This window comes from Dipodomys spectabilis, unplaced genomic scaffold (assembly GCF_019054845.1).
Source record: "Dipodomys spectabilis isolate Male_0828 unplaced genomic scaffold, ASM1905484v1 ptg000215l, whole genome shotgun sequence".
In the NCBI taxonomy this organism is placed as follows: Eukaryota; Metazoa; Chordata; class Mammalia; order Rodentia; family Heteromyidae; genus Dipodomys; species Dipodomys spectabilis.
Window position 1 is genome coordinate 8,400,288 of NW_024870892.1, and position 14,743 is coordinate 8,415,030.

Here is a 14,743-nt window from a genome sequence, read left to right on the forward strand (position 1 = left end):
GGTTCCAAGAATCCTTTTATGGCAGCTGGCTGAGCCCATGTAGGCATGGCCCGGAGTGTTGACGGTCCAGGACTGTGGCTGTGCTGGCGCGGGGTGTGGGGTCTGTGGCCTGGCTAGGAGGGCTCCTGTTTGCCAGCAGCCAGCCTGGGTGGAAGGGAAAACAGGGAACCTGGGGAGACGCGGAACATACAGGGGAGACACAGAACCCACAGGGGAATGCGGGACACACGGGGGAGATGCAGAACCCATGGAGGAAGATATGGAATACACAGGGAGACACGGAACACACAGGGAAGTCACAACACATGGGAGATGCAGAACACAGGGCAGAGGTTCCACAGATTCCTGCGTGGAACCATTTCCTGGCTTTGACTGAGCATGCTGTTCTGTCACACGTGGATACCGAATATTTCATTCCTTGATGCTCTGCGTCCTGTCCTCTCAGGGTATGACTCTATCCCCTCTCGGGTACCAGCTGAGGGCTGTTATGGGGCTTGGAATAGGAGAGAATGACCAGTTTCATTTTCCCATTGTGCTCAAGGTCCATGGCCACCTGCAACCAGACAGCCGCCATGCTGGGACCAGGCCAGTCGCAGACCCGGACATTTACGTCCTTCAACACTAGCTCAGCTCACAGTGTCCTCAGCCTGGCACCAGGGCCCTGAAGAGCATCTCCTCTGGGTACAAGCAGCCACACCAGTTTGCCAAGGACAGGGAAGGCCTCTCCTCCTGTGTGAGACCACATGGGCACACTGAGGATGTGATGGATGGCACTGCTGCTCCTTCAGGAGGAAGTGAAGACTGGCACTGGCGTATTTTCAATGGTGAGCAGCCACCGTAAACACTGCATGAGTTTTCTGTGGCTCTCTGAGTGGATGACTCTTGGTATCTTCTCTTCGCCTGCTACCACTCCTTCCATCAGAGTCACAGGGAACAGAATAGAACCACAGTGCAAATGGGGCTTGGGAACCAGCAGGCACACTCCTGGGAGAGACCCTAGCAAGACCCCGAGGGTCTACTGGGCACTCACACCAACATGTGCTCCGCTCTGAGGAGGACAGGTGCCTGTGGCAAGCTCTCAGCCAGACCTGTCCCAGGTGGGTTCCAGGCTCCTGCACCTCCACTCTGGACAGAGCTGGCTCCCATCACATATGGGGGAAGCCAGTCAGGAGGCTGGAGGCTGCATTCTCTGAGCTCATCCAGGGTCTGTGAGGGAAGCAGCGCTGTTGGCAGACTCTACCTGTGCTCAGCCAGGAAACTAAGCAGGCGCCAGGCTTACCAGCAGGCCGGCCAGCCAGTCAGGGCTCCTGGGAACTCCTGGGTGCTCTTGCTTTGCTGCAGTTCTTGTTGCTCCTCACAGCGTGCCTCAGCCTGACTACAAAACGCTTGTCTCGACGCTCTTTTGAGACGCTTGCTCCATGGTTTTTGGCTGGTCACTGTGAGCGAGTTTACCCGTGAGCACTGGGTTGGCTGGTAGAGTGCCAGGGCACGAAGACCAGGGTCAGCGTTTCTCACCATCCACAGCCATTTTGGCCAGCTGATTCCATCCCGGACGCTGGCTTGGCCTCTCTCACACTGCTGTGGTGGTCATGTGACATTTGGGACAGGGTGAAGCCAAGCTCAGGACACCCCACATCGCCTCACCACGGGGAGGCAGGGCTGGGGGTAACTGAAGGGCCTGGCCACCCACAACCCCCCTCACAGTCCACGCCGTGCCCGCCGCAGGAAGAGCCCACTGAACCATGCACACAGTGGAAGGGGTCACGTTGTTCAAGCACGCAGGGCTTGACTTTGGCCTGCACTGTCAGTCACCTCTTAGAAAGTCTGTCCCAAGACCAGGGGCTAACACCTTCCACTAGGGTAGAGCTGCTCCTGAGATCTCACACACCACGTCAATGGCATGCCTCTTCCTTGCTCTCTAGAGGAACTATTTACCAGGACCCAGCCATACCCCCTGACCATGGGGGGACAGGTCAGTCAGGACATGGCCACGTCTCCTGACCATACCGGGGACAGGTCAGTCAGGACACGGCCATGTCTCCTGACCATGTGGGGGGGCAGATCAGTCAGGACATGGCCATGTCTCCTAACCATGGGGGCGGGGGGCAGGTCAGTCAGGACGCGACCACATCTCCTGACCATGCGGGGGGGGGAGGGGGCAGGTCAGTCAGGATGTGGCCATGTCTCCTGATCATGTCCGGAGACAGGTCAGTCAGGACATGGCCATCACCTCCACATTGGCACCAGCACTAGCCACTGGCTCCTAGCAGACCTGCGAGGGCCAGCACTTGTATGGGGCTGGACTGGGCTCTGGCAACTTGGAAGTGGGACCTGTGCGCTATGCTATTGCAACAATAATAGACAACCAAAAGGCTCAAGCTATGATGTGTGTCTGTGGACATAAAATAAGACAATCTGTGAAGGAGCAAGGAGTGAGAGCGGGTGGCCTGGTGGGCTGTGACGGTGTCTCCTAAGGCTCAGCAGGAAGAACCCTTAGAGGCAGCGAGCGAGTGGCCAGGGCATCTGCTCCACACCAGGTGGTGGCACCCAGCATGTGCCTGTGGTCCCTATGGTGGACAACAGCCAGGCAAGTCCAGACAAGAGCAGCACTGCAGGCCAGACCTGACCAAAGCCCTTGCAGTGGGCTCCCCTGGGCATCCCTGCCCACACCCATCTTCTAGGTGGCACAGGCCCACCCGCTCTACAGAGGCATGGGGGCCAGAGACACACAAGGTACCACTCTAATCCTGTTTGCTACAACAGAAACTAGAAGTAACCTCAAAGTCTGTCAATACACTAGAAATAACCTCAAAGTCTATCAACACACACATATCACACGCACCATACACCACACACACACATCACACACACACACCATACATATACACCATACACACATACCACATATACCACACATATACACACACCACATACTATACATACACCCCCCCACATGTACATACATACCATGCATACACCACACATACACATACCACACATACAGGCACACACATACCACACACACCATACCATACACACACATGCCACACACACATACACACATACCACAAACACTATACACACATACCATATATACCACACATACACCACATAACACACATACACCTCCCACATGTATACACATAACACATACGCCTTACACATACCACACATACATAGGCACACCACACACACACACACACACACACACACACACACACACACACACACACACACACAGAGGCTAAGCCAAGTGTTAGGAATGACTAAGATCTCACACAGAATGCACGTGCCCTGGTGAGTGGGGTCTCCAACGTATGCAGTGACATGGTAAGGGTATGGCCCAGTGAGAAACAAAGTTTTCCACACATACCTCCATAGTTCTACATGCAAACAGACAGCTCAGAGCTGTTCACCACAGTGATGGATGGATGGTCAAGGTAGAAATGTACTTTCTTTTCACAGCCTTCTGAAAGGTTTAAACTTGGCAACATGCACATCCATTGCTCATTGAGAAAGAAACAATTTACTTTCTTAAAAACAAAGTTCAGTTGGGCTCCAGTGGCTCATACATTTGTCCTAGCTACTCAGGAGGCTGAGATCGCAGTTTAAAGCCAGCCCAGGCAGGAAAGTCCATGAGACTTTTTTAAAAAAAATTTTTATTGTGAAAATGCCGTACAGAGGGGTTACAATTACATGGGCAAGATAATGAGTACATTTCTTATCAAGCATTGTTGCCTCCTCCTTTGTTTCCCCTTCTCATCTCTTCCCATTCCCCCCACCCCCAGCCAAAGTTGTAAAGTTCGTTTTTCGACATAACGACTTGTACATCTCATTGCTGCAATGGGTCCACCTGTGTCCCTATTTAAACGGTTTGGTTTTGCCCTTCCATGAGACTCTTATCTCCAATAAACTACTCAGGAAAAGCTGGAAGTGGTGCTGTGGCTCAAGTGATAGAGCACTAGCCTTGAACAACGAGAGGCTCAGGGACAGACCCCAAGTCCTGAGTTCAAGCCCCAGAACCGACATAAAAGAAAAAAAAAAGAAAAAGAAAGTTCAGTCAGTAGAAAGGGAGCAGAGGTGGGAGGTCCCCCAATTCCTTGTGGTTACAGAAATATTCACATGCTTCTGCCAATCACAACCAAGAGGACAGCTGCCTGCCAATCACAACCAGGAGGACAGCTGCCTGCCAATCACAGCCAGGAGAACAGCTGCCTGCCAATCACAGCCAGGAGAACAGCTGCCTGCCAATCACAACCAGGATAGCTGCCTGCCAATCACAACCGAAGGACAGCTGCCTGCCAATCACAGCCAGGTGGACAGCTGCCTGCCAATCACAACCAAGAGGACAGCTGCCTGCCAATCACAACCAGGACAGCTGCCTGCCAATCACAGCCAGGAGGACAACTGCCTGCCAATCACAATCAGGAGGACAGCTGCCTGCCAATCACAGCCAGGAGAACAGCTGCCTGCCAATCACAACCAGGACAGCTGCCTGCCAATCACAACCGGAGAACAGCTGCCTGCCAATCACAACCAAGAGGACAGCTGCCTGCCAATCACAACTAAGAGGACAGCTGCTTGCCAATCACAGCCAGGAGGACAGCTGCCTGCCAATCACAGCCAGGAGGACAGCTGCCTGCCAATCACAATCAGGACAGCTGCCTGCCAATCACAGCCAGGAGGACAGCTGCCTGCCAATCACAACCAGGACAGCTGCCTGCCAATCACAACCAAGAGGACAGCTGCCTGCCAATCACAGCCAAGAGGACAGCTGCCTGCCAATCAACCAGGAGGACAGCTGCCTGCCAATCACAACAAGAGGACAATTGCCTGCCAATCACAACCAGGAGGACAGCTGCCTGCCAATCACAACCAGGAAGACAGCTGCCTGGCCCACAAACTTGCAGTGAGAAAGGAGATACTTACTCTGAACACATGTGGCAAAATCCGGGTTTTTGGTGTAAGGAGATCCATATTTATTGATGCACTCTACAAAAGAAAAAGAAATGGCAACGTCACTCATCCACCCTAGAGTGGGCCCAGCATCAGAGCCTGTGCCAACAGCGACTGAGCAGCTCTGGGGTGCTTGCTGTCTGCCCCACCTGGGGCTGGCATCCTCCCATGACAACGTTCTGGCCTGGCTGTCACGAGAACAAAACACTCAGTGGTGACAAGGGTGACCTTCTGTCAAGGTAGCTGCTGTAAGGAGACATTATTCTATTACTATAATTAGCTTACATTAGTAATACATAGGGGGTCTCATTGTTACATTTCCACATGCTTACAACATGTCCCAATCAATCTCACCCCCTTCGTCATTCTTACTTCTTCCCCTCCTCCTTTCTAAGACAATTTCAAGGGTTTTCTTAGTTCCACTTTCATCATTTTAAACAATCTATTCCAATTGTAGTAATCTGCTTTCAAAATGTATTTCAAAATATTTACTCTGTGCCATCCTTCCTTCCCCAGTCCCCATTGAAGACACTTCTTAATCCTGAGTCTTCCTTGGTCTGAGGTGCTGTCCAGGGGCTGCAATTGGGGCCTTGTATTTGCCAGGCAGGTGGTCTGCACTGAAGCCCTCTTCTGCCCAAGATACCTGACCATAATCCTCTTATTTACACTGGAGATGCTGGTGGAGTATTTAGTCTCCACCCAGGCCCTCAGTGGGCACTGTTGCTCGTCCTCACATGGGAAGACAGCACAGGCAAGGCAGGGTATAGTGCTACATGCCACAGCTAACTGTCACCTTCTGTCTCAGCACTCAAAGCACCAGCACATCCAGTGCACGAGGTGACTCCGGGCTTCTCAGAGACAGTCACAAGCCCCTCTGCTGGTGGCAGAGCAGAGGCCTTGGAGAAAATGGAAGGCCAAAAAACTTACTTGAGGGCACTTTACAAAGTTAAAAAGATGGGGCTGGGAAGGTGGCTGAGTGGTAGAGCGCTTGCCTTGCATGCATGAGGCCCTGGGTTCGATTCCTCAGCACCACATAAGCAAAAAGAAAAAAGTTGGAAGTGGTGCTGTGACTCAAGTGATAGAGTGCTAGCCTTGCGCTGAAGAGCTGAGGGATAACGCCCAGGCCCAGAGTTCAGGCCCCATGACCGGACCCCCAAAATAAAAAGATCTAGAGACACATTTCTCCACATTTCTCTCCTTACAAGCCATAGGCATCCCAAGCACTTTTAAATGGTGCTAGTTCATGAAAGGAGCCATTCTGAGGGTCTCTGCTAGCGAGTGTGCAGGGGACAGAACTGTCCTCCAAGAGGCCATCATTTCCTCTCCTGAGGGACAGTCCACCCACACACCTCCCTCCAATGGCTGAAAGAACGTGCGTTTGTGCGATCCTGGTCTTCAAACCAAACCAAGAGCTTTCCACGTTCTGAGTTTTATTTTTTTTTTTTATTTTTTTTTTTTTAATTTTATTTTATTGTAAAGCTACTATACAGAGGGTTACAGTTACATGAGTGAGGTAATGAGTACACTTCCTCTTGAACATTGTTACCCCCTCCATTGTTTTCCCCCTACCATCCCCTCCCTCCCTCCCTTCCCCGAGGTTCTTTTTTTTTTTGATTGTGATTAAATGATTACATAATTTCAAAGTCACATAACGTGGTAGATGTCAATAAAGATGGTTTATGTCAGCAAACTCTTGGGGGATCTTATAACTTTGGAAAGATAGAGCACTGAGACCAGTAAGTCTGGGGACCCCATGTTAACCCTTTCCATCTAGTGGGGGAGGCTAGAGTGATAGCTGAGAAGAGACTGGCACTGAGGTTCCACCAACATGAAATAAAACTCCATCATAATGGGCTAGAGCGGGAGGCCTGGCTCAAGTAATAGAGCACCAGCTGAGCAAGCAAGACCCTGAGGCCAAACCTTGGTATGGCAGGAACTAAAACCTATGGCACAAGACATCACACTCTTACTTTTTACCTTTATGCTTTGGATCGTAACAAACCTACAGTCCTCTCCTCTCTCCCAAGGAATTCCTCCAAATATGGCTGCATGACAAAGAAGTCGTGTAGTCTTTCAACTTACCTAGATATCTTGGGTAAAAATAGTCCTGTGGACAGAGAGAGAAAGACAGCTGTTTACTGGCACAGTCAAAGGTTCCTCAAATACCACAGCAGCCGGTTATCAAACGTAGGACACAAAACCCTCTGGGGACAGGTGATGGAGATGAGACTCCTCTACCACAGCTCCTGACCGAAAGCTGCTTCCAGGGAGGAAGGTGCTGTGAGGAGCAGAAGCCCCAGAGGCCTCTGCTGACTGGCCTCTGCAGAACGGCTCTGAAGCATCCTTACTTGTGATACAAGCAAGTCACTGTTGCTTGCAGCATTCAGAGTGCCTCTGCAGAGGACACTCTGGGGAAAAAATGTTCCAGGAAGAGGCCCAGTCATATTCCCAAAGACGCGGAGTTGCCTTAGCTATGGACTCCCCATGTCCAGCACCCACAACACTGGCCTTCCTTCGTCATACAAAACATATGCGCTGGCCAAGCCATGAGAGGTCTTGTTCATCCCTGAGTGCTCATGTAAGAGTGTCACACTGCACACAAGCGGACTGTGTATACCAGGGCCACCTGCCCATGCTGACCAATGGCAGGTCCTTTGCTCCTGGCCTGTGCCTGGTCAAATCAGGTTCCGGTGTACAGCTTAGGGCCAATCACCTCAGCACTTTGGCCCGAACCCTCTCCAGCTGGACTGTAGAGCAGCAGACTCTGGAAGCCGTGGTACTGGAGGCATGATTACCTCCTTCTGCTATGCCTGCACAGCCACCACTGTGAAGGTCTTTTCAGCATTAAGATGGCTGTGGAGTTTGCCCCAGGTCACCAAATAGGCAGGACTGAAGGCTGAAGACCAGTGGCTCCCCTTGGGCTCTCGGGGAAGTGCAGAGGACAGCAGAGGGGCACCTCCCAGGTACTCACAGCTTCCGCTTCCCAAGGGGGCTCCACACACACACCTATGCTTAGAGTCTGCCCACACACCTCTGCTTTGGGGACAGAGCTGGTGGAGGACTCGAAAGGACAAGCTGGGGCACTACACAGTTTGTAAGGTGCACCCAGACGTGCATCTAGAAACCAAGGCTCTAGTAGAGATGAGAAGTTTTGAACTCTTGTGAAGCAAGATTGAGACAAGGGGACATTTCTGCCTGAGTGGCTGTTGGCAGAATGCACCAGAAGCAGCCAGGTCTGAAAAGCCAGGGCCTCAGGACTGGCAAGCCTGCCTGCAGCCGCTCATCCACTTAGCCATGATGGCAAACTGCAAGAACAGGAGAGAAGAGCAAGGTGAAATGATTACATAAACCCTAGAACAAGAGAGAGTGGCTTGTAGCCTCGCTCTTGGGGAACACGCAGTTGCCAGCAGATCATCTCTGGGGGAAGGCTTTGGTTCTAAACAAATGGTTTAGGATGGGGGCAAAAGTGTCCCCTAGGTTGAGAAAACCAGGAATTGCACTAGTAAGAATAGGAAACAATGAAGAACTAGCAAAAACATCCAACTACACACAGTGTTTGCACTATTCAAGTTTCCAAACTCTCACTAGTCATGCCGGTTAACAGTGGTATGCAGTAGCTCTGTTGATGCAAAGAGGCGTTTTGAATAAAAAGTGACATGTTGAGCTCCCCTCGGCCAACCTCACCTAGAGGAACCAATGCCCTCTCAAACCTTCAGGAAACAGAAGCAACTTTGCCTTATAATCCAGGGACAAGACAGATAAGTCTCAAATAAAAACAACGCTAAAACCAACATAACTGAAAATTGTCACACATCTTCCTGACAAACCAGTGCTGTCCTTCAGGAGCACTGTGAGAAAACAAACTGCCCAACACCACAGGTATTAGCAGAGCACACTGCTTTAGCAGAACCCACTCCATTATAATGCAAGTTGCCAGGTACCTGAACCCCACCTGTACCCTACAGAGGCCTGCTCATCTTAGACCCAGGAGTCCCCTGGGGGAGGAGGACAGGCCAGGGGCCAAGACTGGAATCAGGGACTCCCCGACACACACTCTCACTCTTCTAGAACTGGGAGGTACGAGACCCATGGGAACAGGGTAGGTGAGGATGGAGCTGGGTTAGGGGCCTTTTCCACCAGGTCATTCCCCAGGATTTGCCTCTATTTTGCCTAAACAGCTAAGGAGAAAAGTGATAAAACACAAGGCAGTTGCACGGTTAACTGCAAGAGCTGAGAGCTACAGTTACCTGGAAGCACCAGCCCTGGTGCTGACCATCTCCCAAGGCCCAGGGCAGCAATGAATACAGAGATGGCAGATGGGGAAGTTGAGGAAGAAATGATGGGTGGATGGGTGGATGGATGGATGGATGGATGGATAGATGGATGGATGGATGGATGGGTGGGTGGGTGGATGGATGGATGGGTGGATGGATGGGTGGGATAGATGGGTGGGATGGATGGGTAGATGGATAGGTAGATGGATGGATGAGTTGGTAGATAATGGGTGGGTGGATGGGTAGATGATGAGGGAATGACTGGATGGGTGGATGGATGGGTGATGACAGGATGGAAAGATGGATAGATGGATGGGTGGGTGGATGGATGATGAAGGGATGGAAGGATGGATTAATAGATGGATAGATGGGTGGGTGGATGGATGGTGAGAGAATTGGCAATGGCAGGGTCCTGAGCTGATAGGGACAATGGGGATAGGGAGGCAGGAGCCAAAAGTAGAAAATACCCAGCAATAGACTCCATTCTAAAATCCCAGATAGCCTGTATCCTGAGCTCATGACAAGACAATGGCCCTACATCCTATGGAGCCCACTCTCTCCAATCAAGGCTAAGCACAGGCATTTGGAAAAGTAAACAAAAAACCCTTCAAGACAAACCATCAACAATAAAGATCAAATCTGGGTAGTCACGGACAGGGTCCAGGCCTCACAAGAAGTGCCCTGGCTTGTGCCTCTGAGTAACCTCACTGGACAGTAACAACCATGGGCTCCACAGCTTCTTCACAGCCAGTCCCGACCTGATGGTCCAGCTCATTCCCTGAGGTGCACCTCCTCAGCTACTGCTGCTTACTACCACCCTACACTTCAGGTTCTTTCCCAGCACTCTGGGCAGCACCGTCATCTCAGATGTTGTGCCCAGGAACAGAGGAATGAACATCTGGATCCCTATCCCTGATAACAGTTCCCAGGAGTGAGTCACACCACCTCTGCTCTCCATTGCCTCTTACACAAGAGAGTGGGAATCCTACCTCTTCACACCTCTGCTCCTGCTTCTTGCTCAGTTTCAGATCTCTGACTGAATTCCAGCCAAGGAGGGAAGAGCATGGAACCTAACTAAGCAGAGCTGGTGGGGTGGGTGAGGATAACCTCCTCATTCTGCTGGAATGCAGGTACGCAGATTGGCACTTCCGTATCCTGTACCACGTGAGGAGGCTGGGGATGCTCCCATGTCCAGCTCAGGTAGACAGAGTATGTTCCTGGTCTCTGGTGAGCAGCCACCTGCCGGCTGCTTACCTTCTTCATGAAAAAGAGACAAACTTCAAAATCACTTAAACTACCAGTTTGCTGTTTAGGCTCCTGAAATACCACACTAGCTGAATTTGACAAAACAGTGTAAGTAGAACTGTAATCACCTTCAGACTGAAATTACGGACCTGACAAGAAGAGAAATTCCAAGACTCAGCAAGAATGTTTGAGGAGATATCAACCACAAAGCCACTGATAAATAAGGCTTTAGGTTCATTAATAGTAAAAGAAAAGAATTCAGTCAGAGGCTGATATTTGAGAATCTTGGTTGAAGACAGCAGGGGCAGAAAAATTCCTGAGACCTTTATCTCCCAAAAGCTGGAAGTGGAGCTGTGTGTGGCTCAAATGGTGGAGCACCAGCCTTGAGCTTGAGCCTTGGAAAGCCCGAATCACCTCAGTGAATATGGGACAGTGGACTTGGGGCCAGGTGTCATCTGTGCCTCCCTAAGAAAAGACCTGAACAGAGCCCTGAAAACATAAAAGCACAGAAGGTCCTGACCTAAATGTGTGTACTCCCCAGCTCCCTGAGAGGTGTAACAGCAATATGCATGCATGTGTCTGGTTTACAAAAGAGGCTGATGTGCCTCTGACGGGCAGGATGCTCCCTCCACCCTGTGCCTCTGACCAGCAGGACACACCCTCCCACCCTGTGCCTCTGGTGAACCCCTCCCTTCTCACTAGGAGAGTAACAATAAAAAGGAAAAGGAGATAAGAGAAGCCTGGGTCAAAGGAGGGGCAATGTGATTAAAGTGGCCAGGCCAGCTGCCCAGGACACATCCGGAATGTGGGTGGAGGGAGGACCTCCTTCCTCCCCACGGAAGGTGTGTGAGAACCAGCAGGCCGCTGGCCCAGGCCTGGGAGGTTAGACACTTTCTCCCAATAGGAAGAACCCCTAACTTGGAACCCAGGCTGATCGGAAGGACCTGGGATTAGCCAGCACAGTGAGCAAAAACTGCCCCCTGTATGGCTTGAGGGGCCCCGGAGTCCAGAGGCTGGCTGGAGCTGAGCTGCCCGGGCTGCCTAGCTGGAGGGCAGGGCCACAGTCCCCACCCCAGCCCAGTCTGGGAGAGAGGAGAGGGGAGGAGAAGAGAGGCCATTTTTTGCTAGGAATGCAGGTGGTGAGAAGGATGTGCAGAACTTCCATGCTCAGGTCTCTAAGGGTGTGGAGGAGGAGGGACTGGGACAGCCCAGAGTGGCAGGCCCTAGGACTGTGGAGCCCCACCCTGGATTCCCAGAGCCATGTCCCACAGGCCACCTGGCTTCCAGGAACTAAAAGAAAGCAAGCCAGAGGCCAAATCCAGAAATCCAGGCCAGAGCGCTGCAGGAGGCTGGTGGCAGGCTTGGAGGCCAGGGCCAGTAAGTCCCAGGCCGCAGGGAAGAGGCCCAGGAATGTGTCCAACTGCAAACCGATCCAAGGGTTATTACTTGGTTCTGGGCACTGCAGCGAGGGAGGGGATTGGTAGACAACTCGGATGTGAAAGGACATAGGACCAGACTGTGACAAGACAGGAAGGGATCGGCTACTCCAGCATGGTAGCCATAGCAGGTGGGAAATGCAGAGCACTGTGTCAAAGAGGACCTTCATTTTACATCTTTGCAAATAAACTTAAAACAAGAAATCAACTAAAACCAGAGGAGCCTGCTTCGGGGAAGAGCAGCCCTGTGTCAGGGCAGCCAGGAAAGGCCGGCTCCAGCCTGTAGTTCTGGCAGGCAGGTTGTAGCGGGCAGGGCTCCCTGGGCTGGGCCATGGCCATGTTCCTCTCAACGCTTGTCGCCACAGGCCCGGCCCCACACTCTGTCCAGCAGAATGCTCCTGGCGAGGAGGGTGCCAGAGGGTGCCCAGATGACGGGTACATGACGGGTGCAGGGGCATGTGGGCTCACATGACAAGGTACAGGGGTGTAAGGGCCCAGATGTAGGATATGGGGGTGGGGGACTCCTTTATGGCGTTGAGACCTGCCAGGGACAAGATTCGCTGAGCAGTCAGGATTCAGCACCAAAGAAACAAGAAAAGCAACAAGCCTTGATCTCTACCAGGAGCACAGCCTGCTCACTGCTGAGCAGGACAGCACAGTCAGCCATCCCAGGAGAGCAAAGAAAGATGAGGAGGGGTTCTAGCTGTGGCACCATGCAGATGCAACAAAGTACCCACCAGGCACCCAACAGGCCTAAGGCTTGCTTCAGGAAAGCAGGCCCAGAGTGGGGGCTGTCCACAGCCAAGATCCTACACAACACACAGAGCCACTGTCCAGTCACAGCCAGGCCCCTACACAGCACACAGAGAGGGACTGTCCAGTCATAGCCAGGATCCCTGCACAACACACACAGAGCGACCGTCCAGTCATGGCCAGGATCCTACACAACACACAAACTAACTGTCAGGTCATGGCCAGGATCCCTACACAACACACACGGAGCTAGCAAGGGGAGGGCTGTCCACAGGCCAGGGTCTACAGGGAGCAAAGAAAAATTCCAGCCGCATCACAACCTCAGTGTGAACCTCGGTGTGAACTGTGCTGGAAAGGCCACCGGGTGACCGGGAGCTCACCGTGAGCATGGCCGCTGGCAGAGCTGCGGCTCCCCATAGCCCTGAAGCTGGCCTCGCCTGAGCGTGGGGGCTGCCTCGGATGCCCCCTCGGCCCTCCTCCTGTTCCTCCCTCCCAGCCCGTCCTCCCTCCCCGTTCCCCTTCCCCCCACCTCCCGCACCCACGCCTGCAGGGCTCTGCTCTGCAGTTGGCGGCAGGCCCGGTGTCCTACTCCCCAAGGACATTATTAATAGACGTCCGTCCCAGGGCCTCCTGCAGAGGCCAGCCCGCCCCCCACCCTCTCTCCTTCCTTGTCCTCCCCCCTGCCCCCTTCCCTCCCCTCCCCCGCGCAGCCCCACCTCGGTATCTGGGAGCCTGCGGCTCCCGCAGCCCTGGGGTTGAAGACCCCGCCGTGGGTTCGCGCGATCTGCTAACCACGGCCTTTCCTTAGCACTTGGAAGGGCTCCGTTCGTCCTGCGGGGCCGCCGCGAGACCCACGCTGCGGGGCCGGGGCCGAGCTGGGGTCGGGGAGGGCCGGGGCTGGAGCGGGGCTGTGGCCTGGGGTCTGGGGTCAGGGCTGGGCGCTCACCGTCTCCAGGTTGTTCTCGAACACCTCCCGCGCCTCCTCCCGGCTGCACAGCTCCTCCACGCACTCGCGCTCTAGGTGGCCCTGCTTGGCCTCCTCGAAGACTTGGTAGGCGCGGCGCGGCCGGGCCCGCAGGAACTGGGCGGCCTCGCGCGCGCGCAGCAGCGCGGCTGCGGGAGAGGGCACGTCAGCCGGCGAGGCCAGCGCACCAGACCGGGACCCGGGCCCGCGCACGGGGTCCGCGCACGGGGCCGGGGCCGGGGCCGGGGCCGGGGCCGGGTACCGCGCACGGGGCCAGGCGGGGGCATGCTGGCCCGCGCATGGGGCTGGGGCGTACGGGGAGCGCGCACGGGGCAGGGCCGGGGCATGCGGGCCCCGCGCATGGGGCCGGGGTGCGCGGGGCTCAGGATTGCGCGCTGGGAGTGCGGAGGTCAAGGACTGACTGCGGGGCCGGGCCGTGCGGGAACCTTGACCGTGCGGAGCTCTGGACTGCGGGCCGGGCCGTGCGGGGCTGGGACGTGCCCGGTCGGGACGTGCGGGTACCTTGGCCGTGCAGGAAGGGGGGGAGGGAATAGTGAGGTTGGCATCTAAGGCTGGGCCGGGAGTGCGTTGGTCAAGGACTGCGGGCCGGGTGGAGCGGGAGCGGGATGAGGTCAGGATCTGGGGCCGGGCCGTGTGGGACTCAGGACTGACTGCGGGCCGGGCCGTGCGGGTGTGGGGGGCGGGGGTGAGGTCGGGATCTGGAGCCGGGCCCCGCGGCACTCACCGTGCGCGGACGCCGAGGCCAGCAGCAGCAGCAGCAGCAGCGGCGGCAGCGCGGCGGCCCGGGCGGCGGCCCCGGCCGGGGGAGGCATGGCGGGCCGGGTGGAGGGGCCGGCGGGCGGCCGGGCGCGGGTCAGAGCCGCGGGCGCCGCGGGGCGGAGGCTCCGCTCCCCGCGTGCAGCCGGCACTGAAGGTCACATCCCGGCGGCGGCGGTGCGGCTCCCCGGGCGCTCGCGGCCGGTCTGGGCGGCGGCGGCGGCGGCGGCGGCGGCGGCGGCGGCGACGGGAGGCGGCCGGGGGCGGGGCCGGCGCGGGGCCGCGGCCTCGGAGCGCACGGCAGGCGGGCGGAGCGCCCCGGGCCGAGGCTGCGGAGG

The 14,743-nt window shown here is 55.0% G+C and overlaps 1 protein-coding gene across 1 annotated transcript in view; it reads right to left on the reverse strand.

Moving 5' to 3' along the window:
• Gas6 (growth arrest specific 6) overlaps positions 1-14,461 on the reverse strand; it is a 31,388-nt gene extending 16,927 nt beyond the window's left edge. The window contains exons 1-4 of the mRNA XM_042697102.1: positions 14,374-14,461; positions 13,611-13,777; positions 7,039-7,063; positions 4,930-4,992 (exon numbers count right to left, since the gene is read on the reverse strand). Of these exons, the coding sequence (XP_042553036.1) occupies positions 4,930-4,992; positions 7,039-7,063; positions 13,611-13,777; positions 14,374-14,461 (343 nt within the window). The remainder of the gene's footprint in view (positions 1-4,929; positions 4,993-7,038; positions 7,064-13,610; positions 13,778-14,373) is intronic.
• Positions 14,462-14,743: the final 282 nt, after the last annotated feature.